We start from the raw sequence: 27458 nt of genomic DNA, 5'->3' as shown, positions 1-27458 counted from the left end.
GAGGTGGTGCAGGGTGGAGGTGGTGCAGGGTGGAGGTGTCTGCAGGGTGGAGGGTGGAGGTGGTGCAGGGTGGAGGTGTGTGCAGGGTGGAGGTGTGCAGGGTGGAGGTGCCTGCAGGGTGGAGGTGGTGCAGGGGGTGGGGGGTGTGCAGGGTGGAGGTGTGCAGGGTGGAGGTGATGCAGGGTGAGATGTGTGCAGGGTGGAGGCAGGGTGAGGTGGTGCAGGGAGGTGGTGCAGGGTGAGGTGGTGGTGCAGGGTGGAGGTGTGTGCAGGGTGGAGATGGTGCAGGGTGGAGGTGGGTGCAGGGTGGAGGTGCGTGCAGGGTGGAGATGTGTGCAGGGTGGAGGGTGGTTGCAGGGTGGAGGTGTGTGCAGGGTGGAGGTGGTGCAGGGTGGAGGTGATGCAGGGTGGAGATGTGTGCAGGGTGGAGGTGGTGCAGGGTGGAGGTGTGCAGGGTGGAGGTGTGCAGGGTGGAGGTGGTGCAGGGTGGAGGTGGTGGCAGGGTGGAGATGTGTGCAGGGTGGAGGTGGTGCAGGGTGGAGGTGTGTGCAGGGTGGAGGTGGTGCAGGGTTGAGGTGGTGCAGGGTGGTGCAGGGTGGAGGTGTGTGCAGGGTGGAGATGTGTGCAGGGTGGAGGTGGTGCAGGGTGGAGGTGTGTGCAGGGTGGAGATGTGTGCAGGGTGGAGGTGGTGCAGGGTGGAGGTGTGTGCAGGGTGGAGGTGGTGCAGGGTTGAGGTGGTGCAGGGTGGTGCAGGGTGGAGGTGTGTGCAGGGTGGAGATGTGTGCAGGGTGGAGGTGCGTGCAGGGTGGAGATGTGTGCAGGGTGGAGGTGGTGCAGGGTGGAGGTGGTGCAGGGTGGTGTGTGGCAGGGTGGAGGTGGTGCAGGGTGGAGATGTGTGCAGGGTGGAGATGTGTGCAGGGTGGAGATGCGTGCAGGGTGGAGGTGCGTGCAGGGTGGAGGTGCGTGGACGAGGTGCAGCGTGACAACAGGAAGTGGTCGTGTATTGTGCGAGACATCGGCGCGGCTCTTCAGCTCCACTCTGCTCCGTTTGTCCTGTAATGAGAGGCAGCTTTCTCCGCACAACAGCACTTGTTAGCACAACTTCTAAACCCTGTTGTTCAATTCATTACCACACCCACCACCACCACCACCACCATCACACCCCCACCCACCATCACACCCCCACCACTTCCCACAACCCCTATTTAACAAGCACCAGTTAATCCTGAGGGAACAGAGAGTGGAGTTGTTGGGAGGAGTGTGTGTGTGTGTGTGTGTGTGTGTGTGTGTGAAGAAGAAAAGCCCGCTTTCATGTCGGAGCGCCCGACCGGACTCTCGGCGCTCTGGGACGACGAATGAAGACGTGAGGACGCCAATGGCTGGCTGGATGGAGGTGGAGGTGGAGGTGGAGGGACGGATGGCCCGAGGCTGCGAGCCCCTCACAGCTCACGCCAGCTGTCCTGTAATCCCAGTTGTTCATCTTCCTCAAACAAAGAGTTTTGGTTTCATGTGCAGCGAGGTGGCAGAAAATAAAACTGACTGATCAGTTTTGCAGCTCTCGTGTTACTTGTTACACTCAGCGTGCGAGAGGTGGAGCTCAGCTTTTACTATTTTTGGCGCAAATAACTTTCAATTACTGCGTCTTTTTGTTTTTCCTGTAAGATATCTCGGCGGGTTGACTCTGTCTTGACACGCTTCAAGAAAATTAAATAACGAGCTTTAATAAAATGACTGTGAAAAATCTGTCATCACTTCCAAAGTGACACCTTCAAATGTCATGTTTTGTCCAAAAAGCAGTTAAAAACAAACACAAACAGTTTTTTTAAATGATACAAGAAGAAGAAAAGAAGCAGCAAACGCTGAAAAACAGATTGATTTTCTTTTTATTAACTCAGGATTCTTCTCTGTGCTGACAAAGTGGAGGAATTCTGTTCAGATGATTCAGTTGTTCTCCTCTTCGTTTCCTGTTTTCCAATCGATTAAGTTGCACAACAATGCACCATTCCAGCACTTTGTGCTGCATTCCTACGAGAAAGAAGAAATAACACAACATGGAAGTGCTTCAGTCACTTCAGTGTGCTGGAAGCTGAAATATTTCCCTCGGATCGCCACAAAGAGCTCATCAGGAGGATGTGACGCTCCCTTAAATGTCACTCACACCTTCCACTTCCTCCCAATCGAATTACAGCAGAGAACAAAAATCGGATGAGGAACAAACTGTGTGGAAGCCGGAGTGTGTAGAACAGGACACAGCGAGGCGTTCGGTGCCATTAAACCCAGTCAGATGTGTGTTCATGCTTGGACTCACACGGCCGAGTTGGGGAGCGATGCGACAGCTTGTCGGGGTTCAGACACATTGTTGCTGCTAAATGAAGCGAGCGCGTTGGAGGCGAGGCTGCTGTCAGCGCCGCTCCGGGGCCGCGGAGGGGGGGCGGGCCCGCGGAGGGGAGGAGGAGGTCTGTGGACTCAGGTTTGTGTGTTTACACTCCGTGTGGCTCAAGTGTAAACGATAAGTATCGTATCCGCCCGCGGGATCCTCCAAACCCTCCGGCTGCTCCTTCTGATGTCAGCTGACAGGAGTCGTCACGAGTGGAGGTCTGCGAGCGGCGTGGCGGCGTACTGGGGGTGGACGCCACTTCACCTTAAGAGGTGTGGAAAGGAGATTAAACTGAGTGGCAGGTGATCATGTGTGTCACCTCTGTGGAGACGGGAGGTTGTTGTGTGAAGGGTTGGGGGAGGTAAAAGCTCCTGTCACATCCCGCGTCAGTGTGGCGGAGACGGCTCGGCGAGGACGAGATCGGACGTGACAGGTGAGAAGGAGGCGAGTGGACCCAACACCTCCCCGCCCCCTCCGGCGCTGGTAATGCTCCTTTAACCCCCATCCCAGTTCAAACACACCCATCTCATCAGACCCACACAGGCCAGCGCAAGACACATCAAAGTGTCAGCGCTCCGTCACCTGCGCAGGTGTAGCCACTCCGTCAAGTCCAGAAATCACAACGACCTCAACAGCCACATCCACACTGATCATTTCAGACGTCTCCTGATGAGCCCAGATAGATTTAACAGACTTGTTCTTACAAAGCAGCATGACAGGCTGACACAGAGACTGAAGCTGCAGCTTGGAGATTTTACATATCTGAATAAAAAGTGTCACAAACCACGCTGAGTGAATCGGCTTCAACAATCAGGCTCCGATCTCCAAAGTGTCTCCGTTGCATTTTTCATGGACAGGATCTGAAGGAGGAGACTGTTAGTTTTCCCTTTGAGCTGCTGCCTCAACTCGAGGAGCTGAAGTATCTGCGCTCTTGTTCACGAGCGAGATACGGAGCGTGAGATCGACGGGCGGATTGGTTGTAGCGGATCATCGGGGTGAAGAGGGAGCTGAGCGAGAAGGCGAAAGCTTCTGATGGAATGATGTACGTTTCTTCCCTCTCTCGCTCTCATGAGACTCCAAACTGAGTTTTCTTCACACATATGTACATTTATTAGACTGGACTCGACTGGCTGACAAGAGAACAAGCTGCTCCTCCATTTTCTGGATTACCATGACGACGGCCGACGCGTCTTTAACTTCAGCTTCAGATTAAACTTGAAGCTCTCGAGCGCTTCAAGTTTTTTTCTACTACTAAACTTTCTCCTCCTCACATTTACCAAACAGGCTCGTTACTTTAGTTTGATGCATTTGAGGTCATCACGCCGCCTTCACGACATCACAAGACTGATTTTAAAAGCCGTAAGAAGGCGTAAACATACAGAGAGGGAGACTGGAATGTGGAGAAAAGGCGTGTTAGTGTCTCGTATCTGCAGAGAGTTTCTGATTTTCTCTCTTTGTTGCTGCTCGGGACGCTTTACCAACCCAACATGTGTCTATTTGACGTCCTGGGAATGAGACTCAACAATCAACTGTCTTTGTGGTGCGTTCAGGAACAGCTGGGACAAATCCTACTGATTCTACCTTTAACTTTAATAGTCTTTGAATTCTATTAACATGACGTGAGCTTCAGTTAGCTTTGAGCACAAATGTCCTTCAGAGGGAGACTTTTTACTCTGATACTCTGAGTACACGTCAGAGCCTGTAATCTATTACTTTACTGGAGTAAAGAATGTGTGGACCTTTGGCTTGTATTCACTATACAGATAAATTCAGATACAAAAAGATGTGCAGTGCAAAATCATTAAGTCCCGAAAGGTAAAGAGAGAAATTCTGCTGTAAAACGTGATAAATGTTGGTGAAACGACTCTAAACAATAAAATGTTCCACTGCTGAAGGACTTTCTGTTTGGAAACACTCGGGAGCGTGACACTAGATCAACCAGTGGACGTTGGAGGAACACATAAGTGTTTCGTTTTAAAAACTGTTTTCACTCTTGACATTACGCAAAGAAATAAAAGGCCTAACCTCAGCGCCGGAGAACAAGCCATCGCTGATAAAACATAGAAGGAGATGAAAATGTGTCGAGCAGAAGTCAGAAATCGGAGGGATTTTCAAAAAAAAAGAGAAGAAAAAAAAATCAAAGTAATGGAAATCTTTGAGCACATAAAGAGAATGTAGTTTTTTGAACTTGTGAATAAAAGAAATATACATAGAAGTTGACAATGACAACAATCTAAAGGGATCTCAGCCCACTGGGGGTTAAAAGTCGCCAGCGAACCTTGAAAATCTGGCATCAGCCGTGGGAGGCTTTCACGTATCAGAAAAACATTTACATCTTCAATCAAGGTTTCTCTCCGTCAGAACCGAGGAGAGTTTTCTTGAGAAAAGCACAGTCTGACACTCTCAATATATCGCCTTGAAGTATTAGTCAAGTACTCTTCTGTTGATCATTCTGTAGCGTCTCTCTTTGTCCTCTCTGCCTCCTGACGTAGTTTTCCGTCTCTTCGAGCAGCCCTCCAGGGAAAACTTGAGTTCTGTAATTAAGTTTGTTTTTTTTCCACCTCCGAGCCTGCCAGCCATCCAAAAACCTCTTTTTTTCCCATCCACACCCACTCAGGCAGCTCCAGGAGCCCTGAATGGGCATCAATTATTCAAATTAGAGCTCCAACTGACAAAAAGCCAATTCTAGTACCCCTCCCCAGCCCCCAACCGCCCAATTTATATCTGCCGATTTACTGGAGAAGCTAATCATTACACTTTCTAATTGACTAAATGAGTCGACAAAGAGAGAAAGCACAGATATCAGTAATTACCAGCCGGGGAGTCAAGCGAGGGGGCTGCCGGGAGTGAAGTGGAGAACTGAACTGCTGGAGCGACGCTGATGCCAACAAGTGGCTAAAAGACACTGCGGCTGCTCATATAGTTTACTGGCCATCAGCGGAGGCCTGAAGGTGACCAGAGCCAGGCTGCCCTGAAAGGACCGTCCTCCCAGGAAACAACCGGAGCAACCGTCGTTTCAGGAGACGCCAAAACCCCCCCGACATTTGTTGATGTTTAGAAGACAAAACCCTGGAACGGCCGTCAGACGGAACGGCCGTCGGAAGGATCGGTGTTCTCCAGCAGGAGCAGAGGATGTTTAATCAGACATATTCTCTCCAGTGCGCACTCAACAACTGCACGATAACAATGTTTTTAACAAACGAGCTTATTGGCCTCCAGCTGTAGTCTTTGCGGTGTGTTCAAGTGCAGCTTCTTGGGCGGGATAAAAGAGACGTGAGGCGACACAAGAGGGAGCGTTTTGTCTCAGCTCGTTCTTCGGTGTGCAGACTTTTTCTTTTGGCCGTTAATCAGTGTGTTCACATGCACAGCTTAGTCAGATTACAGCCATAGTTCAACTCTGCTACTCAATCAGACAACTGCAACTGTCCGAGTATACATGCCGGCGAGAAAATCAGATTATTGTCCGGAGCATGTCAGACCCCGGTACGATAGGTGGCACTGCACATTTTCAACTAGTGGAAACAGAAACACCTCCTGCTGACCTCTTTACATCACCAGCAACAACAAACTGCCTCTATATTCTAGAAAGATGGCGTACGAAGAGCGAGACGAAGCTACATCTTTGTACACTTCGTATATTGTGTACATGATAATTATACAAACTAGGTGCACAATGGCGCTCTTTCTTGCAGCGTATTTTGGAGGAAAGACGTCGCAGTCCTTCTTCGGCTCACGGCCCCGGGAAAGAAATCTCGCCCCTGCACAGAACGCAAAATCCGATCCGATCCGATGGAACGTATACATGCAGGAGTTAATGTGACTATCAATCTAATAATCTGGGTGTTTTAATCCGACTATGAGAAATCCGATCCGGTCAGATTTTAGTCAGACTAAGGTGTATACATGCATCTTAAAGATCCCATCATAGTCGGACTAACACAGTAATTTGTTTTTCTTGAGTGTCATGTAAAAGAATAAAATATGGCGTGTCTGACGTGTTCACTGTCACCTCTGGATGTGACTGAATTTCCAGTTGGTGCCTTGAACGCAACGCTGAGATCTTGTGACCCACCTCTGAGTATTTGCATCTGAACAAATAAAACAAATGTAAAGAATCACATGTGCTTTAAGCCTTTAAGGGTGGACGTTCATTCTCGTCTTTGGAACTACTTTGTGTGTCTGCACACAGAGAGTCGACTCTCTGAAAGTCTTTGCTCCGACTCGCAGTAACGTGTCTTTGGAGAGCGCTCAACAGTCCAGACTTCATGATTGTGTGCCACAAACGACGTCTGTAAAGTGTGTGGAGGTTCAGACATTTGGATTCAGACTGTGTGTGGCTGAAAAAGAGCGTCTGTGCTCAGTGAAGAATACAGAACAACGTAAAGTTCAAATCACAGTCTGCTCGCAGCAGCACTCCCACAAAGTAACTCAACATATTCAAGTACGTCACAGAAACGGTCTCGTTACTCTGTTACTCTACAGTGTAATGCAGCAGATTATCAGTGGCAGTTTGGTTTACTGTGATTAGAGAACTGAGAGAACACTCAAAACCTTTTTGGCGATGCCCACATGAAGGATGAGGTTGTCACTGCAGACGCTGCAGGAGGCCAGAAGACCCTCTGATGGTCTTTGACATTCTCTCTGAAGTGCCTTATTTCATTTCTAACAACAAAGTCCAGCTCGCCGTCTGACTGCAGCCTTTTATTCATCATTCATCTCATACTGAAGTTGTTTTAAGGTACGACAGTTTCAAGTCCTCATGGCGAACCTAAGGAAGGCCGGGGACACGTGATGTTTGCAGTGTTGTACCTGTTTCCGTGGACGTGCGAGGCGCAGAAGGCGTAGCTGTAGTGCAGCAGCGTGGGGTCGACCAGCACGTTGTTCTCTGAATAATCCATCAGATCCTTCAGGTAGCTCAGGTGACGGTGGCAGCCTCGGACGCCGTATCGAGCGCAGTACTCGTCCAGGACGAACACCTGACCGGGACTGAACCAACCCTGGAGACAAAAAACACACATGAGAGATGTTTGGATCCGGCCCGCAAAATACAGTTTTCCCTCGTCTGTCATTTAAGAGCGATCTTTTTGATTTCTATTCGGCCTTTAAAGAAAAGTTTTTCATGCTCAACAAGAAGCAAACCGCAGGAAATGATGAAGTTCAAGAGTAAATTGTGTAAATCAGTAAATAAATGTGAATAAATGTGAATAAATGAGGCCTCACTGGTCTCCACTGATGGCTGAACACATCCTGACAGATAACAGGACTCCTCCCTCCCTCACAGCTTCCCGTTACCACGGGAGACGTTTACACTTGAACCAACAGCGCTCACCTTTTGGCTCCACAAACTCAATAAATATCCTCGATACTTTAACACAATTAAGCAGAGAAGTGTAAAGGTTAACCTTTAAACTATTAATTCTGTGAGTGGGAAAAAAAAAAGAAAAAACAAAAGAAAAGAAAAAGAAACTGAAGGTGTGGAACGACTGGAACATCCTGAGATGTTCATTAGTCCATTCAGCCTGCACGTAATCACTAAATTAGGCATGAAACTTACAACGCTAATTAAGATTCCTCACGGAAGGAACATTAACAAATTAGCACCTCCGTCGCGCTGACACACACACACACACACACACACACACACGACTCTGGAGAGAAGACGAGCTGCTGAGAAACTGTTTTATTCAGAGCAGATTGTTTCTGTCAGAGATTATCGACCTGCTCAGATTATCGGCTGTTTGAAAGAGACGGCAAAGACACCAACTCTGTGTTTTAAAAGAATTTAGAAATTAACCAGATATATTAAAGCGTGCTGAAATTCAGACCAGAATAAATATTGTAAAAGTACATTTCTTTACGGTGCTATTTAGGCACAAAACCACTTGGTTCGGGTTGAGAAAACATCGTTTCTTGTCTTAAAAATACGTCTTTTTATCACCACAAACAGCTGGAAACTCACAGCAAGCAGAGAGTCAGGTAATAATCATGTATCGTGAATGTGATGTGATTTGTACAAATGTCAGGATGGTGTGCAGACTGCAACACGTACGTACGGGAGGATACGTGATCTACAGAGCCGATGCAGCTTCTATATGAAGCCTGCTGCTGTCAGAGGAGGAGTCGTAGTTTTCACTCTGACATGAAACACGTCAAGTCTAATTTGAGTTTAGAATAACAGCGTGTTTACTTTCTTCTTCAAGCCTTCATTCACATCTTTACAGCTAAATGAATCAGCTGATAAGTGAAGCTTCGTCTGCACAGGAAGTTGAAGGGGGAAGAACACTGATACTCGTCGGTTCTGCTTTTAAAACTATGTTGGATGTTTGACAGAGATCATCAGAGCAGCTGAAGGTCGACGACGAGACATTAACTCTCCTGCGTTTAAGTTGGAGACGTTCTGAGAAGTCCGACTCCGTCTCTTCGAGCTCTTCATTCATTCCTGTGAGTGAGTAAAGTTGAACTGCCGACACGATCTCTTCTTCTGACGGCAGAGAGAAACTGAAAGTCTCCGCGGCGCTCTGAGAAACCATTTCTGTAAGTTTAACTGCATCAAACTAAAATTAGACGCCGTCACTTCCAGTATTTTATGTAGACGCTCGCTGACATGCTGCTTCCTGTCGGGGTTAACCGGACCTGGCAGATTCTTCCTCTGCAGGCCTTTTAGTGTCTCCCCCCTCCTCCCCCCATCTCCCCCCTCTGTTTGTCATTTTCTCTAGTTTCGTTTTTTTTCATTTCTCCCGTCCGTCTGTGAGCTCTAGCTATTAATATCACACCACGGAGAGAGAGAGGGGCCTGTCGACGGGCGCGAAGCGACAAGATGTTCCTCTCTGACAAACAGATGGCGAACTCCAGTCTTGGCGCTGACCGCTCAATTAGCGGCTAACGAGCCGACTGCCTCGTTAGCTCCGTCAGCCACGTCTTCATGTCAGATCGCCAGCATCCGCCGCCTCCCTCGGAGGAGCGACATGACCCCAAAAAGAGTGAAAGCGGCGCGTGGCTCTGAAGATACGAACACCTCGGCTTGTCACTCATCACTTAAACAGACGCCTGACAGGAAGCTGAGCGATAGAGACGCTGAAGATTCTGCAGGTTTTTACCTCGTTGGTTCTCGGGAAATCATTTTGGGTCCAAAGATTTACAGTCAGGAATTAGATTTCCAAGAAACACGACAGAGTCGGATCTGTTTGTGTGGAGGGACGATGTCGGCGCCCAAACCTCCAGGCTGACGAACTGTTAATAACCTGATTTATGAGAATGTATTTATGGTGTGAAACTGATTTTTTTGTAACAGTTGATTGATTCATTAGATAAATCATCCACCGTTTAATCAGTAGTGACAATACAAATCAGTCGCTGCTGTAATATAAAGCACACTGACAGATGACAAAGTCTTTGGTTCAATTCTTGATTCTCTGCCAAAGCTAACTGAAGCTCACGTCATATTAATAGAATTCAAAGACTATTAAAGTTAAAGGTAGAATCAGTAGGATTTGTCCCAGCTGTTCCTGAACGCACCACAAAGACAGTTGATTGTTGAGTCTCATTCCCAGGACGTCAAATAGACACATGTTGGGTTGGTAAAGCGTCCCGAGCAGCAACAAAGAGAGAAAATCAGAAACTCTCTGCAGATACGAGACACTAACACGCCTTTTCTCCACATTCCAGTCTCCCTCTCTGTCTGTTTCTGTCTGTCAGATAAAGATGCTTTATAATTATTACATTTCCAGTAAAGTTTACTGTTAGAATATATCCTTTAAATTAATAAATCTTAAAAAGTGTTCAGCTGATAAATCTATATCGTCATTTCATTACTACAGAACAATCCCGTATCATTCAGGCTCCAATGACTGGCTTCAATATTTGTGTTAACAAAACACACTCGCAAATATTATACTACATTATTAGCTTAAAGCAAAACTCTCGCCAAAATGCAACCCAGGCTTTTTTTGTGAAAGTATATGAGTCAAACCTTCATGTAAAAGCATAATTATGATGAAAGAGGCACTTTTAAGATTTACAGTATTTTCGTTTTCAGCTCAAACTAATTTTCAATGGGAGTGCTACGGGCACTTTTACGCTAGCATCAAAATCTCTCTGTTTAAAACAGTAAGAAGTCTCGACACAACATGAAACTTTGCTGGTAGTATCACCAGGGTCTCTACACATGAACACGAGCATTGAGAACATATGCTAGCTTAGCCGGAATTGAGCATTTCTAACTGCACTCGGTAATCGACTCGCAGGGCTGATCCCAAAACAGGAAGCTGCTGCAGGAGAGTGGTGAGTTGTGTTCACTTTACAATAGCAATCCAGCTAAGCTAGCGGAGGTTAGATGCCCCGGACTATGTGCTGAGACCCTATTTGTACTGTTGCTGAAGTTTGGTGCTGTTCTGAGCATTATTTGTGGCTTTTTGGGGGCGGTTTATATTTGGATCCATTTACTGCAGTGTATTGTTGTCGTGCGGTCGTTTCTGAGGTTGATAAAACTACGTAAGCTAGCGGTCTGCAAACTTGACCTCTCAATGGGGGGTCTTACTCGGTGTCAAGGTGTGTTAGACCATGGATTAAACTTACACCAGAATATCCCTTTAACTGTCCTCCAGGTTACGTCACATTCTGAGATCGACACTTCTCCACTGGCAGGACGGCGGCGAGCGGAACAAGCTACTGCTAACATGAGTTGTTCAAAAACCTTCTTTTTAGTAAACTCTGTGTACACAAACAATGTTCTCAATGCTCGTGTTCATGTGTAGAGACCCTGGTGATACTACCAGCAAAGTTTCATGTTGTGTCGAGACTTCTTACTGTTTTAAAAATAGAGATTTTGATGCTATCATAAAAGTGCCCGTAGCACTCCCATTGAAAATGAGTTTGACCCAAAAATGAAAATAGGGTAAATCTTAAAAGTGCCTCTTTTGTCGTAATTGTGCTTTTACACAAAGGTTTGACTCGTGTACATTCACAACAAAAAGGTTGCATTTTGGTGAGAGTTTCACTTTAACAGAAAAATATCAGTATCTATAAATACATCTGCTGTTTAGAGAAATCTAAGATGTGTTTAAGGTCGTTCAGAAACCACCGGCAGAGAGCACGACAAGATTATTTTAAACTTTTCCGCTCACTGCACAATCTCTTAATCATCAGATTAAAGGGATCCTCATTAAAAAGACGTCCATATTCTTATTAGATTTTATTTAAAACTCTAAAGTCTCAATGTGTGTTCCCGTCTGACCCGACTGTGACTGGACCCGCTCCAACAGCTGAGGTTGGTTCTGGCAGTGGTGTTTTATCATGGCTGCATTAATCAAACCCAGATGATAAACACAAATATTGGCAGATTGTTCAGAACATTTTGTTGTTTGTCTTGAGGTCAGTCGTTCATCTCTCCATGTCAACACTGCAGAGCGATCTGGACCTTCTTCTTCTTCTCCTTCTTTATCTTCTTCTGCAGATTCCTCTAATTAACACACATGTGAGGGACACTCACTGGGAGGCTCCAGGTTTAAAAAGAACAGGAGGCTGAGCCGTGCGGATGCATTGATCTGAGTAATTACATTAGAGTCTATAATGGCGGAGTTTCACAGCAAGTTAATTTGACGGCAGCTCGCTCAGACGGGACACACGAGGCCTCTTCATCCAAACGCAAAGGTGGAGAAACGAGACAAAGACGGACAAGAAACCAAAGTGGGTCAGAGTTACGTCACAGATTTTTGGAATAAAAGACTAAGTACTGGTCGTCCAGTTCACTGCTCATTCTCTGTGATCTCATTTAGCTTAATGAGTCAAAGGTTAGAGGTTGAGGGAGGATGAGGGGGCGTGGGACGACAACAGGCTGCTGCCGATCGAACTCGTCAGCTGACCATCCAGTTTCCTTCTGTCCTACAAAAGTTTACTTTCATGTGCAGCGGAGATCGCTGCGAGGCTGAACTCTGAAGTGTTTGATAGCTTTAGATATTTCACACACACAGTTTCAATGAAGAAATGGAAGAAAAAAAGCTGATACACAAACAACAACATGCAAAACATGTCTTTTGCTGAAAAACGCTGAAATATAACCAGAAACCAAATCTCTACAATCTGAGAGCACGACACACCGTGAAAGGACATGCTAATCATGTAGCAACGGCGTCATGTAGCACAACTTATCACACGGCTCTTCTTAATGCTGTAGAACGCTCCGTTCACTTGAATGGAAAATCCCAACGTTCGGCAGTCAATTATTTCTGTATAATTGACCGTTGCTAAGCATATTTGACCGTCATCAAGGAAAGTGGTCTTTTTGCCTCTGATTCACGTATCTCGTATCACTCCGCGCTCTAAAATCTTTGCTCCACAAGTAGTCCGGTCACTTATCACCGCAGCGTCTTCGGTCGCTAAGCAACGTCAGCTGATCTGTAGTCTACTTCATATCGGAAAAAAAAATACTCCTATGCCACTAGTATGGATGAGTTTCACATTAACTTTAATATTCTTGGAAAATACAGTGATTTCAACTCTTGGCAAAAGGCTGAGTTGTCGTCACCGGTCAAGAAAAGAAAAAGAGAGGAAAGCAGCGAAGAAGGAGAAGAGAAACGCGTTGGTTTGGCGAATTATATTTCTCTGAAAAACATTGTGAACGGTAACAAATAAATTGTAAAAAGACACACTGTGTGAAGGTTTCTTTCGTGTTGGCAAGTAGCCGGGTAATAAGCGTCAGGGTCCGGTTTGTCCTGTCAGGATTCATTTTCCCGATAGTGACCGCCGTTCTATACATTATCCCTTACTTAACATTACATCATTACACAAACATAACTTCCAACAGCAAGCAAACCTCCAAAAAGCATCAAAAAGTATTAAAAAGTATTAAAAAGCATCTGAAAGCATTAGCTGGTGCTGACGATACAAACGAACCGCCAAATAACAGCTGAGACTTTACAGAGTCAAGAGGCCAAGAACAGCTGTATTTAGATGGACTGAATACCTCCAGTGAAAAGTAAATGGAAAATTACATTTAATTAAATTTAAAATGTCCATTCTGAGATTCTGCTTCGATACGTCTCGACTGAAGTGTTTCTAACTTCGCTCTGCTGCTCTTCATCATCCTCCGTCCTGACAGGACGCTCACATGTTGAGCTGCTGCAATTAAATAATTTATCCCTGCCACGTTCCAGCTTCATTTCACTCCCTCCCAGTGAGATCTACACTGACTCTCGCTCCAAGAATCAAGACTCTGTTCATTTTTAGGGAAGTTGTGTTTCGAGATTTAGATTTTTGGGGGGTTTTCAAGCCAGTTCTGAAGAAGTTAACAGGCTGTAGGTTTGTACAATCATTCAACTGGCACTATGAATCGTACACCGAGTCCGTGACGCGCTCATCATGTCCAAGTCATCCTCACTCAGTTTGACTGCAAGGAAGCAGATGAATGTAAGGGCCAACATTCACTCTCCTGTTCGATCTGTGTGGGTTTAGAGAAAAAAAAATAGATCTCAGTTGAGTGTCAGTCCATGAATTAAAGGTCCAGTGTGTAGGATTCAGGGGCATCTATTGGCAGGCTTTTCTGGTGGCTAACGTTAGCATGCTTGGCTCCGTGTTTGGAGTCAGCGTGCTGCTGTAAATCTCCTTCACCACCACAAATACAGAAGACAAACCAGCTGGTCCGGACAAACACGTTCCTATCAGTCGTTGAACTGCTTCCCTCTGCGTCGACTCTTCTTTCCTGCAACATTTTTGTAAGGCTGCTGCTTCAGGGATTCTGCTGGTTTGAACAAGTCTAATTTAAGACTTTAAGACCTTTTTAAACTAAATTAAAGACCCACACAAAGTACGAAAAAGTACGGAAAATCACAGTGAATTACTTTAAAAAACAACCAAATGTATTTCCTGTGTGTGTGTGTGTGTGTGTGTGTGTGTGTGTGTGTGTGTCAGGGTTATTATAATTTTAACATTTTCATTAGTTTTTATCCTAATTTAGTTTTTCAGTTTCTTTTTTTGTTTCAGTTTAGTTTTAATTAGTTTTAACAAGTGATTAGGTAGTTTTAGTTTAGTTTTTATCTGGGAATTCAATTTAATTTAGCTTTCTATATCAACCCTGGTGTGTGTGTGTGTGTGTGTGTGTGTGTGTGTGTGTGTGTGTGTGTGGTGTGTTTGAATCTGTAAATGTTTTGGAAAAGTTTGCCGATGTCGTTGTTGTTCTGGTACGACTGATGAGCGACAGAGTTGAGCTGAAGATGGTTTGGTTGTGGCTCGGCTCTGAGGCGGCACAGAGTTCGGGTCGAGCAGAACTGGACGAACTTGGACCGGGAAGTGGTGACGAAGGCGTACAGAAGTGTGTGATAGCGTGACTTCACTGGAGACTTTTAGAAGCTAACTGGTGTTTTTCTAACTGAATTCTGGTTGTTCAAACCAGCACAGATTTCGCGGTCGAAGTCTTTCCAGAACTGTTGAAGTGAACGCAGATAAATTCTGATTGGCTGTTGACAAAATGCCTCTTACGTTCCTGATACGTCTGACAGAAGAACAACACACGGAGCTGACTGTGAATCTCATCAACACATTTCCTCGAAACAAAAGAAACAAAAAAGGCGACGATGGGAGCGGTAAATAAACGTACATGTTGAAGACCTAACTTAATGTAATTTAAGACCTCTATGCAAAATATCGACGTATTTAAGACTTTTCAAGGTCTAAAATTGAGATTGTCAAATTTTAGACTTTTAAAGACCCTGCTGACTGTTCTTCTGTAATGTAGCGAAGAATCGTACTTCATCGGACCGAAACTAAACGGTTTGCTGATTTTGTATCGGGATGTGAGGGTCAGGTTGTGTTGTTCTGTATATCATGTTTGTGGGGACAGGAACAGGTATTTTTTCCGAACCCCAACCAAGTTGTTTTTGTGCCCAAACTGAGCCGGATCACTGGCACAGCGTCGTCACAACATGAAATAGGAAACTGATCTTAAAGTAATGTTGCCAACATCTGGTAAACTTCATCTTCTGGACCATATTTCATCGTTCCACCTGAGAAAACTATCCCGTGTTTTTGGTCTCAAAGCCGATGAAAGGTTTTTCTTTTGGTTATTTTTTACCACTCTTCTGCAGCAGCTTCCTGTTGATGGGAAGTCCTGACGAGTCGATTACCGAGTGCAGTAGAGTTCCGCGGCTCATGGATGAAAATGTATGATTATGACTCCATGGAAAAGCAATCAAAGTTCATATGTGTCTTACCTGCCAGTTTATAACAGTTATTATTGAGAGCGGACAGGGAAAAGAACGGAATTGAGCATTTCTAACCGCACTCGGTAATCGTCGCGTCGGGACTTCCCCGACCCGGAAGCTGATGGAGGAGAGCTGAAATCTGTTTTTAGCTTCCCAATAGAAATCCAGCTAAGCTAGCGGAGGTTAGATGCCCCGGACTATGTGCTGAGACCCTATTTGTACTGTTGCTGAAGTTTGGTGCTGTTCTGAGCATTATTTGTGGCTTTTTGGTGGCGGTTTATATTTGGATCCATTTACTGCAGTGTATTGTTGTCGTGCGGTCGTTTCTGAGGTCGATAAAACTCCGTAAATTAGCGGTCTGCTAACTTGATCTCTCGAGAGGGAGTCTAACACAGTTTCACTGTGTGTTAGACCATGGATTAAATTTACACCGGAATATCCCTTTAAATGCTTTTAAACAACACAATTCTAAGTAATGCTGTGTTATGGTTTTGGATTAAGTTCATTGGGTAAGTTCCTTCCCGCTGGTGTTACCACCTACATGGACGGAGTTGTGTCGGAAAAAAAAAACTTTTCCATGGGACCGGCAGCAGCTTCACTCTGGAATTTAACCCTTCAGTCGTCAGTGGGAACTTCCCTGATCCCGTTAGTGGGACTCTGGGCCCCAGCTACAAACCAAATTTCTGCCTAATTACTGTTGTTGTTGTTGGGTTCAACTCTTTGTGAATAAAATATGACCCCGGCAATGACATGAATCCAAGCCACTTCTCAACAGATGTCCCCCACGCCGAGGCACTGGCCTTTTCTCAGAGCGTTTGGTGAAAAGGGGCTCAGGCTGGAACACAAAGCCCTTGAGTTTTCACAAAAGGCTGAGGAGAGGGAGCTGGAGGGGCGGCGTGAATGGATCGGTCTAATTGCAGAGTTGGAAGGAGTCCTGGTGAGGCAGGTAGGGAAAATGAAAGAAAGCACAGATGTCACTCCGCTGAACATCTCTTCATTCTGCTGCTTCTAAAAAGGGGCGAGAACACAACGCAGCACAATCAGGATGAGTTGACTCCTCAACATCTGCCTCAGTTTACGTTTCAGTCGAGGGTTTCAGCGCGACCGTGAGAATAAACGCTGGCAGCGAACGTTTCTGCAAAGAGTGGGTATGTTGAAACGTACGTCTTGTGTTGGTCAGGGTTCAGAAACGTCTCAAACACAAGCTTCCCCTCCGCCTGCTGAAACAAACGTCAGCGACAGGCGGACTGAACCTTCGTCAGACAGTCACAGTTTGGTTTTTGAGCAGATTTTGACACAAGTTCATCACTTGGGTAAAGTAATCTATGTGTGAATGTAGAAACGTAGTCGTTCTCGCTCTCGCTCTTCACACTTCCTCCTCCTTTGTTGCTGGAATATTTTCTACGGCAGATCGATGCCCAGCAGTTAACCTGAGAGTGGGTCGTGATAAGCTGCTCTCAAAGTTGATTTACAGTATTTTTACAGTATCTATAGATTATAAATCCAATTTTAAATCAGACACAGGATGTCAGTCGTGTAAAGAAAAGCTCCGACCTTCGTCTGTTCAGGCCGAGCTGTACGGGTCTCACCGAGCTGTCTGGATGTAAATAGTTTACCGGGAGATAACAGAGTAGTTTTTATTGATTGATTCATTGATTGTACTCTCCCGCCCGCTGTAGCTCTATATAGTAGCTCCTCAGTGAAAGCAGAGAGCTCACAATGAACCTGGAAGGCCTCGACTCATCAGTATAGATCTGTGACAGAGCAGGACACTCGATGGATTTAAACTCAAACTTCTGCATTTTTCCGATGATTGGTATCCGTGTCTGAATGTGTCTGATTGTTGATCAAATAAACGATGTGCTACTTTGTCTTTTTGTCTGTCCACAACACAACACGCCCTCACTGGACTGGAATTCACATCCTGCTTGTCGCTCTCTTTGATTATTGATAATAATAATCAGTAACTGCATCAGAAATTAGACTTTGTGAGAAGGAAAAATATACAGGAAGAACAAACTGACACTCGGTATATTAATAAAAGAGAAGTCTATCTGTACTTCCTGTCAAAAACTAGAGCTGAATAATTAAATGAAAAGAACAAGAATCACATCAGCATCATTTTTATGTTTTTTTTCCTATTAAAATTAAATGCAATACTTAGCATTGGTGACTCACATCACACCTGCAATTTGTTTTGGGTTTTTTTTGCATACTGATCATAAAACGCTGCAGGATGCCGCCACAGTCACAGTTCACTCCTCTGCCTCTGCAAACGTGCTCACACTGAAGTTTACAGATCAGATGTGACAGAAAAAAAGACAGAAAAACAACCAAATTACTTAATTTCCTCCTCTTTGTTGCCATCTTGTGTCAGGAGAGGAACCGAGCGCGTCGAGTCAAACGCGGGTGAAGCACAGATCTTAACGCCGTCACATGTTTTCTTTATTGTTTTTGTGTTTGTTTATTTATTGTTATTGAACGTTATTTATGTGACTTATGTGTGAAGTAATTTATGGAGGTAGAGCGCTGTTGTTTTCCTGATGTTGGCTCATTAATGTTTGTAACAGGAAGTCCTCAAAATTACAGAATCACAAAGTTATCTTACAAAAAAAAAATATAGGCCACACACACACACACACACACACACACACACACACACACACACACACACACACTTTTTAAGCCGTCACCCCTCCTCTCTCCCCCCGCTCCATTGAGTCGCCCAGCAGTCGTCTATGAGGGTCATGTTCCTATTTGGAAAGTATTGATTAGAGCGTTTATCCCCTCAATCAGTGTGTGAGAGCCCCCCAGGCTTAACACACACACACACACACACACACACACACACACACACACACACACAGAGCGTCTCACTGGTTCAAACTGCTGCAAAGTTTGAGTTTCTTCACGAGAGTTTGATCGTTTAGCTGATAAAATGTCAGATAAAAGTGAAACATGTAATTAAACATTCTCACGTTTTGTTTACTGACACAGAAGAAGAAGCAAACACAAAACAGTCGCGTTAAAGAAAAAGGCAGCCTGTGAATTCATTTTCATTTTTGCTTAAAACTGATCAGTAATCATCAGAATGATTGCATTAATGGATTAATTTCATGACTCATTAGATTAATTGATGAACTCTCTGAGCATGCAGAGTTCTCTACAGATTATTACCTCCAGATCAGCTTTTAATTAGAACTGTTATTCTATAATTTTACCTTTTATTTGGAATAAAATAAAGGAATGTGATGCAGCTTTAAAGAGGAGAAACAGAAGAAGTGAGCAGCTCTCATGAACAACAGAAACACCACCTCCAACAGCACCGTCAGTCGGGTCGCTCCAGTCTGACTGACAGAGGCGGAGCGCAGAATCACTGCTGCGTTCATGTGACGTACCAGGCAGGAGAAGGAGTCGGACATGCGGTGCTGCAGAGTGCTGCGCTGCAAAACGGTGAACAGGGCGGCGTGGTCGAAGCGACTCGGCGCCGCGGAGATCAGCTCCTCCACCCCCTGACGCTGCGACGGATCCAGACCTGAACCAGACACACAGAGGAGACAAGGATTATGGTTCTGGATCTGTTCGGGTTCAGAGAAGGATCGTTGTAACGGGTCAAACAATGAACAATGAATCTGACCTCCGACCTTCAAATGTCACAACTTCATCATGTTGGAAGTTTTTTAGACGATCTGTTTTATCAATTCAGAATTTACTTACTTTATTTCACTTTCTGCTGTTTACATTCATTTTTGCGATTGCCGCCATAATGATCTGCTGATTTTGTGATTTTTCTTGATTTTCTTATTCTTATCATTTGTTGCTGAGGCGGAGGCAGCAGCTAGCTTACTAGCTTCTACCAACATTTGAAGCTCGTCCTGTCGCACAAAAGCGTGTCGGAGGACAAGAGAGTGTCGGGAAACATCGTGATGATATTCGAGCTATAACATCTTTTGCCTGCGATGATCCTGCAGAGAAAAATGAAATTGTGACAGAATATTCTATAACATTACATCGTGATTTATATGTTGAAGTATAAAGTGTCAGGAAATAAAAGTGCAGCTTCATCAGAACTTGGTGTAAATCTACTTAGTTACAGACAACATGTGACACGACGGCGACACTGAACTGGACGTAAACTGTCAGCGAGACTTAATCCAACATGTTCGGCAGCGCTGTCACTAAAAAGTGGATTTAAACTCACTAAAGTTTCAGCAGAACTCATTGGTCTCGTGGTGGAGGAGTTGAGATCGAGGTTAAACTCTCCCTCAGTTTCTTCAGCGTTGTTCCTGATCAGACTTCATTAAGCTCTCTGCACAAACTCAATGACGAGACGGATGATGTTCTGTCAAAAGGTCGGCGTCGGGATGGGACAAAACTGCTCCGACACAATGAGTTCCATTAAATTTGTTTTTAACTTTTATGCTTTGTAGAAACAAACTGCTTGTTGGAGGTGCATTATGAACATCGGGCAAAAAAAAATCCAACATTTCTGGATGACACTGACTTTGAATCAGCTTCCAAATATCATGTGTTAGTCAAACAGTCTTACTCTTCTCTTCATTATGAGCTCAAATCTTTATAAATACATAAATCTAACAAACTGGAACAGCTCAAGGTTTTGAAACAGTTTTCGATGAAATCAGAGTGATACACTTTATTTATTAGCTTTATTAAATACTCTCATCTGCTTCCATATCGAGGCGAAGCCTTCAAAGATCTAGGTTTTAACCTTTTGAGCCACACACTCTTTTCTATCGCGCCTCCATCAAGAGACTGGAGCGGGAATGAGTTTATGTTCGGCAGTGTTCGCGGAGAGAAAGACCAACAAGGACAAAAGTAAACAGAAGAGCCGGAGTCATTTCTGTCAAGGATGAACGGCTGCAGCGATATCTGTGCATGATCCCGCCATCTAAAGAGGTGACGCATGAATGTGTTCACCATCATTCACGCCTCAAGTGTAAACACACACACACACACACACACACACACACACACACGACTACATTGGCAGTGTGGGCTCTCCGTGCTGTGGCTAATAGTTCCCACCTCGGTTGGCTACGGATCGTCTGTGAAGCTGTCAGTCCTCTCGGCTGACACAAAACGTTCGCCAACATGGACGACATGTGAGGGAAAACACTGGAAGTGACTCACAGAGTCGGAAGAACCAGCCAGGAAGAGACGCGACAACAACGTGTAGACCGACTGAGAGATCAGGCGTGTGATGATCTACGGCGCCGCGTGTTTTCTGACCACGTAAAGACCGAAGACTCGCAACTGAATCGTTAACAGAATGAGACGAACTGCGATTATTTACGTTTACAAGTCCCACACAGAAACAGGATTAAAGCATGGACGTTCATTCTGGACCTTTGGGAAGTTAAGCTCAGGTGTCATCATGTGACCTGTGACATCACAATGTCACAGGTCACACCTGAGTCCAAGGGCGATGATGTTGAGTGTTTGGTCGGTGAAACACGTCGTCCCTACATCCAATCAGGACGGACTGCAAACTAACAGGAAGTGAGCTACAACACAAACAGCTGTTTTTATGGGGAATTTCTCCCATAATGCAATTTGGTGTTCAAGTAAAAAAACAACATCGACAACGTGTGTTTAAACCGAGCTGAGTAGAAAGAGAAGAGCAACTTAAAACCATATCTGCACAATACAGCTGGGGACTATTTCCAGCGGCGGATGAATCCACATTTGGTGATGTAGTGTGTGTGTGTGTGTGTGTGTGTGTGTGTGTGTGTGTGTGTGTGTGTGTGTGTGTGTGTGAGGCTCATTCATGTGTTTTTAAAAGCTTCTGGACAACAATTCTGATCAGAACAGAACAATTTAAATACATAAATCGTCATTCAGAATCAGTTTTTAAGGAAGATGCGAGATGTTAATTATCATAATTATATGCTAAGCTAGGCTAAACACTGTTCAAATCCACAGTTTAAGAGCTCAACTGTCCACCACTTTTTCTCTGATGTGATATCAGGCGTTTGGAGATATTCATGGTTGGATCTGTTATCTGGATTTGTTGTCAGTATAAAAACGATGAGTAAAAACTGGAGCGACTGCTGATGAAGTGTTTGTTCGTGGCGGCAGAGACACTCCGAGCTCCTCCGCCTGCAGCGGCAGACGGTAACGAGGCTTCGGGGTCAGCGACGGAAGAATCAACGGAGGAAATAAAAGCAGCAGAAGAGGCGCAGGGCGTCCCGGCCTGAGCAAACCCGGGTTCATTTCCAGTCCATTCAGGCGTCCTGTTAATGGCCCCGCCAAATGAAAAGCCTAACACTCTCCATTCTGCCTTTATCAGGGGGAGTACATTTCGGGATGGGAAGTTTCTGAGTGTGACACATGGCCCCACAAAAGACCAAGGCTCGCTGAAGAATGCCGGCGCTGTTCTCCACGCCTGCGACGCCCGCGGCCTCGCGTCCGAGACGAGCATTAGTGATCGCTTTTTATTAACGCTGCCATTTTGTTTTTGTGTGGACGCAGAGAAGCCCGCGAGGACTCTCAGACATTTGTGTTTTCATCCCCCCCTCCTCCTCCTCCTCCTCCTCCTCTTCCTCCCTCCCGTCTTTGTCGCTTTTGTCCGAAAGAGAAAAAAAAAAAGACAGCAAAAGTGAAATCTCCACAATCAACTTCCAATCGACGCTGCTCTCCTTTTCTTCCAGTCTTCTTTTCTTCTGACTCCGGCTGCCCTTTGGCTCCTGTGGCCTGCTTTCCCTCTGTCTAATTCCGATGTAGGTCATTTTACATTCGTTACCTCCGAAACACGGGATTGTCCTTAATGTAATTTGGAGAAAAGACAGGGAGTGAAGGAGGCGACTCTAAAGAAAACGAGACAAAGAGATATAGATTAGTGCTGATAATAAGAGGAGGAGGGAGGAGGGGGAGTATTGATTGGGGGACAGACAGCGCAGGAGTGATGTTGATCCGTGTCGAGTCCAACTTTCAGCTATTATCTGAAGGGGGGGGTGTTAAAGGGGGGGTGTGTGTGTGTGTGAATGAGTGTGTGTGACAGAAAATATGGATGAATGTCGCTGCTCCTGGCACAGATGGTGCGTTTGAGTCCCGGCTGTCTGCAGGTTTCCTCACTTTGTGTTTTTGTCAAACAGTTTCTCATCAGTCTGGGACTGAAGGCAATGCGAGCGTGGCGGACCCAGCCACCAAAATACATCAAAGACTGTAAATTAATTGATGATCGGGGAAAGATTACAACATAAACACGACAAAATGGGAGTTTGATTTCCCGTAAATTTGAAGGATTACAACTTTAAAGTTGAGTTATTGTTTCTGCAGAGACGTGAGCGAACATCTCCGCTGAGCCACAACGAAACGCTTCTGCAGAACACGGATACGATAAAACATTTCAACATTTGTAAGAGTCACATCAGCAGATATTCTTTGAGGAGACCTCTGGACATTTTCAAGACGTGTTTGTAGCGACAGAACCAGGAGTGTTAAGATAAAACACTTGGTTTGGGTCCAAGAGGAGTTCTGCCGCGATTAAATCAATCTCCTACTATTTTGACAATCGATTAATCAGTCTTCTTTAATGTGAATATTTTCTAGTTTCTTTGGGTTTGTGGATGAAACATCATCCTGGGCTTTAGGAAACACTGACCGGCATTCTTCACCATCTTCTGACATTTTATAACCATTAAAGAAAGAAAACAGATTCATGGAGGTTGAAAATAATCACGTTGTTTATTGATGATGGCTGCTGGATCAGAAAACAAATATCAGGATCTTTCATCAGCACTCGTGTTTTTCTCTGCTGAACTGAATCAGACTCGATCAAGACGAGCCGACGTGTGCGTTCAAGATCATACATGTTAAATGTTTAAAGATCCTGAGGAGTAACGGTCCAGAACAGTCCAGAACAGTCCAGAACAGTCCAGAACAGTCCGGATGTCTTCTAGAGGGAACCGCACCAAATCTGATAAATGTCCTTTAGTTAGAAGTTTAAAAACAAGATGATCGTGTTGGTGATCAGACCTCTGCTCATCTCCGCTGCAGGCTTCATTAGCTGCTACAACACGTCTGAACGTCTGACTGAATTGTCATGTTGCATTGTGGGAAATGTAGGAGGCCTGGTTTGGAAAATGAAGAGTCTGTTGCAGCATTTAGATCTGTTTTAAATAATCGTCTATCTGTAGAAAAACTAAAATCTGATTTTCAAATCAATCTAGTTTGTATGTTCATGTTATATTTAAGACATATGTGGATGTTTGAGTGAGTGTTGAGGTGTGTGTGTGTGTGTGTGTGTGTGTGTGTGAGGTGGGGGTCGTTTTACTGCACTCAATCTCTCCATGTCCATCTCGTCTGGGCTCCATTGGTATCGTCACGGCAACAGTCACATCTATGTGACATCCTGCTCTGAGAGGCGGTGGCGGCCGCTGATGGCAGGTTATTGATGCAGACGAAGAGGAGGAGGAGGAGGAAGGAGAGCGTTTCAGTTTCAGGTGCGCCCGGCTGAGAGATGCGACTTGATCTGCCTGTCGGAGCGTGGCGGCGGCGGCGACGGAGATGATGTCGAGGGCGAGCGGAGACGAAAATGCGGACCGACAAGCCCATCAGTCTCCGTCTGAACGGAGCTCCTCGTAACGCGGAGCGCAAACAATCTCAACTCAGGGAAAAGTTTTGCGGGGAGCACGTGAACGCATCCCCAGCTGCTCTGCTGCGTTCGAGGGCGTCGCTGAAACAAAGGGAGGTTAAGACAAACGGACAGTTTGGACGTCTGTGCTCGGGATTGCCCTCGATGTCAAACTGACCACCTGCCTCTTCAAAAACACAACTGACAGGTGTAAACATCCCCGAAAAACAACTGCAGGGCCGAAACTCGACCCCCAACTGGCCCGCCTGTTCATTCTGAGGACAGAGTCGCAGTCTGTGTGATAAAAGAGGATTTCAGGTCATGGACCAGATCACATTTCCCCACAGCTGCAGATGATTTCCACGTGTTTGGACCTTGTGTGTGGGTCGTTTGAACGCCGGTCCATTTGAGCTGGCAGCAGTGAACAGGCGAGGAGCTGACAGGAAGTGATGTCTGCTGAAGTTTCTTTGTCTGTTTGTCCTTTTTTTTTCAGTTTCCACTTCAGAGCTGAGGCCGTCACGGAGGCCGGCAGCTGAAGTCTGCTCACACAGCAGTGAAACATCTCCTCAGACTTCATGGAGATGAAGGCCCGGTTCAGTTCTATAGAACCTGCAATGTCCTTTTCTCATGTTTGCTCACGTCCTCCGTCATCGTCTGCCTCGTTGTTTTGGGTTTGCTTTTCTTTTCATTCTCTAAACAAACTTCATTTGTTCCTCAAGTCATTTCTCCTCCAGGAACCAGACAGAACCGCAGGCTGGTTCTGTCTTTACTGCGATGTGACCCGACTGCTTCACGACTCCAGCAGCTTCAGGTCTTCAGGTTCTGTTACACACTGATCATTCACACTTACACACCCAACTGTCTTCACAGTATGTTGAAGAAGTTCTAGTTGTGTTTAAGGTGAATGCTAACGTTGGCAGGCTAACTAGAGGTCCAAAAATCTGTACCAGAACCCCAAAAGACCCGGAAATGTACCCGGACCTGTCTAATATTTGAAAGCTGGGACCTGGACTCAAACATCCGACTGGCTCGGCACTAACTTCACAGCTGACTGTCGCTTCTGACGCTATTCAACCCAAACCTAACGCTCATCACACACAAACAGCACCGGCTGGATCTTCTTGGATCAGCTCGGTGCTGCACGTCATGTTGGGCCCACGTGGAAATAGAACGTGACCCGACTCAGACTTGTGGATATCAGCCTGAACAGATCTCACGTCTCGTCTCCGGTCAAGTCGCAGTCTTGGTGACCACACAACAAACGTTTCGCGTAGAACATCCAGCTTTTAAAAGTTAAGCTTGACGAGTCTGATGTGTCCTAAATGGGCCACCGTACAGACAATAAACCCTTTGGATTTTAAACATGGCCTTTTTTATTTTAGTGTCCTGATTTTAGCCTTTTTGGCAAAACTTTGCAGTGCATGATGGTAATTAAATCCCTGTTAGTGAGCATTTATTTCACATTTATCTCAACTCTGTTACTCTTCAGTCTCGGTTAAACCTTTTTTTACTGAGCGCTCATGTTGTTGCGTGCATCTTTTTGTCATCTTCCACACATTTAACACCGAACACGTGACATGGAACCATTTGTGAAAGCCTGAACGTCTTCAACGATTGGCTTCTGTCGGTGTCTGCAGCAAACATTGTCGGCCATCAGCTGGAAAACGGACGGCGAGGATTCACAGCACAGAGAGCGACAACGATAAGAGACTTTGTCATTCCGTAAATTCTGACACCGCCGCCCGCTCGCTCTTTGTGCGTCTGGATACAAAGATGAAAATAGTTCTGAACTGGAGGCAAAGAAGAGACGTTGTGTTTGTGCTCTCATTGTCTCACCTGTTCCAAATCATTAACCTTCCAACGGAGAAGAAAAATACCTCGCTGTGTTCAGAAGAAAACAGATATTCCATGAAGTCAAGGCGGCAGAAGTATGATTTTATTAATGCTAAGTGACCTTTCTTTGTGTGTGTGTGTCTGTGTGTGTGTGCTCGTCAGTGTGTAGCCATGATGTCATTAGTGTAATTTAACCTCTACGTTTCATTTCTAATGAAAAAACACCTGCAGGGCGAGCACAGGTTCACCGACACAATCGTCATTAAAGCGAGAACGACTATTTGTCAAGCTCATCACACACACACACACACACACACACACACACACACACACACACACACACACACTGCGGCACTTAGCACCCAGTTAAGAGCTATTTCGGGGACACCTTCCATTTCCTCCTGCAAACAGCGTGTCAGCACCTCTCGCCATTAGTGCTTCAATCTGTTCCATTAAGCGCTAACGAGCGGCGGCGAGGACGGGCCGCGGCTGCGCCAAATTACACAAATACCGCCGTAATCAGCTCCCAGTGTGAAGCTCTCCGTGCCACAATGCTCGGCCAGGAGGGGAGAGCGTCCGGCGAGCACGCAGACGCCGTCGTCCACAGACAGATAATAAAAGAAATGATTTGTAGGTGAAGCTGAGGAGGAGGAGGAGGAGGAGGAGGAGGAGGAGGAGGAGGAGGAGGTGAGGAAACAAAGAGGAAAATACAGCAGAAGTTTAGAGGAAAGGAGGGACAATGAAAAAAGGTGAGAAATTCAGAGGATTTATTTAAAAAGGTAAGTAATTTAAAGGTACTGTGGAGCAAAGATTTAGTTATTTTCTATTGTTACTGATCAACAGCCGACAGCAGAGAGACATGGAGGAACAGACGAGAGGATGAGAGTATTTTATTTTTTAAAGACGCTTTAGAAGCAGATTTTAAACAAGTAGCTGGTTGTAAAACTGTAAAAAAATTCAAAAACTGAATTTACTGCTGAGGAACTCAGTGTTTAATATTCATTTCAACCTGCTTGAGTTCATTTTTGGTTGTTTGAATGTTTGTTTGTTCTTTGTTATCTTAAATTAATGGAGGTTCTGTTTGCGTCTGTTTATGAGGACGGGAACGAACCCAACATGTTTATCAGAAGCTTTAAAGTGAATGAGAGGACGAAGGATAAAACTGAAGGGGAGAGGAGTCCAAGGAGACAGAAGGCATGAATATAAGAATAATGATGGGAGGAAAATAATAAAAATGAGAGGAGGAAGTCACAGAATCTGGGGACAATAGAGGGAATGACGACAGAACGGACGGACGAAGGGAAAAAGACAAGAAAAATGGATGTGTTGTCTCACAGCATCTCGCCTCCTACTGAGTGTGTGTGTGTGTCTAATATCTGTAATAAACGGAGAGCTCTGTTGTGAAGAAGAGAACAAAACAAGTAAATGTGAAGAGAGATGAGCGAGGAGGAGAGGAGAC

At 45.3% G+C, this 27458-nt stretch overlaps 1 protein-coding gene across 12 annotated transcripts in view; it reads right to left on the bottom strand.

Annotated features, from left to right (window-relative positions):
• The window catches only part of cadps2 (Ca++-dependent secretion activator 2), a 182570-nt gene that overhangs the window by 56140 nt on the left and 98972 nt on the right, over positions 1-27458 (bottom strand). For all 12 annotated transcript variants that reach the window (XM_030426028.1, XM_030426032.1, XM_030426030.1 and 9 more), the window contains exons 12-13: positions 18969-19105; positions 7187-7374 (exon numbers count right to left, since the gene is read on the bottom strand). In XM_030426028.1, coding sequence (XP_030281888.1) covers positions 7187-7374; positions 18969-19105 — 325 coding nt within the window. The remainder of the gene's footprint in view (positions 1-7186; positions 7375-18968; positions 19106-27458) is intronic.

The sequence above is a fragment of the Sparus aurata genome, chromosome 8 (genome assembly GCF_900880675.1).
Source record: "Sparus aurata chromosome 8, fSpaAur1.1, whole genome shotgun sequence".
In the NCBI taxonomy this organism is placed as follows: domain Eukaryota; kingdom Metazoa; phylum Chordata; class Actinopteri; order Spariformes; family Sparidae; genus Sparus; species Sparus aurata.
Note: the sequence above shows the minus strand (reverse complement) of the source record. Positions and strands in the feature narration are given on the sequence as shown.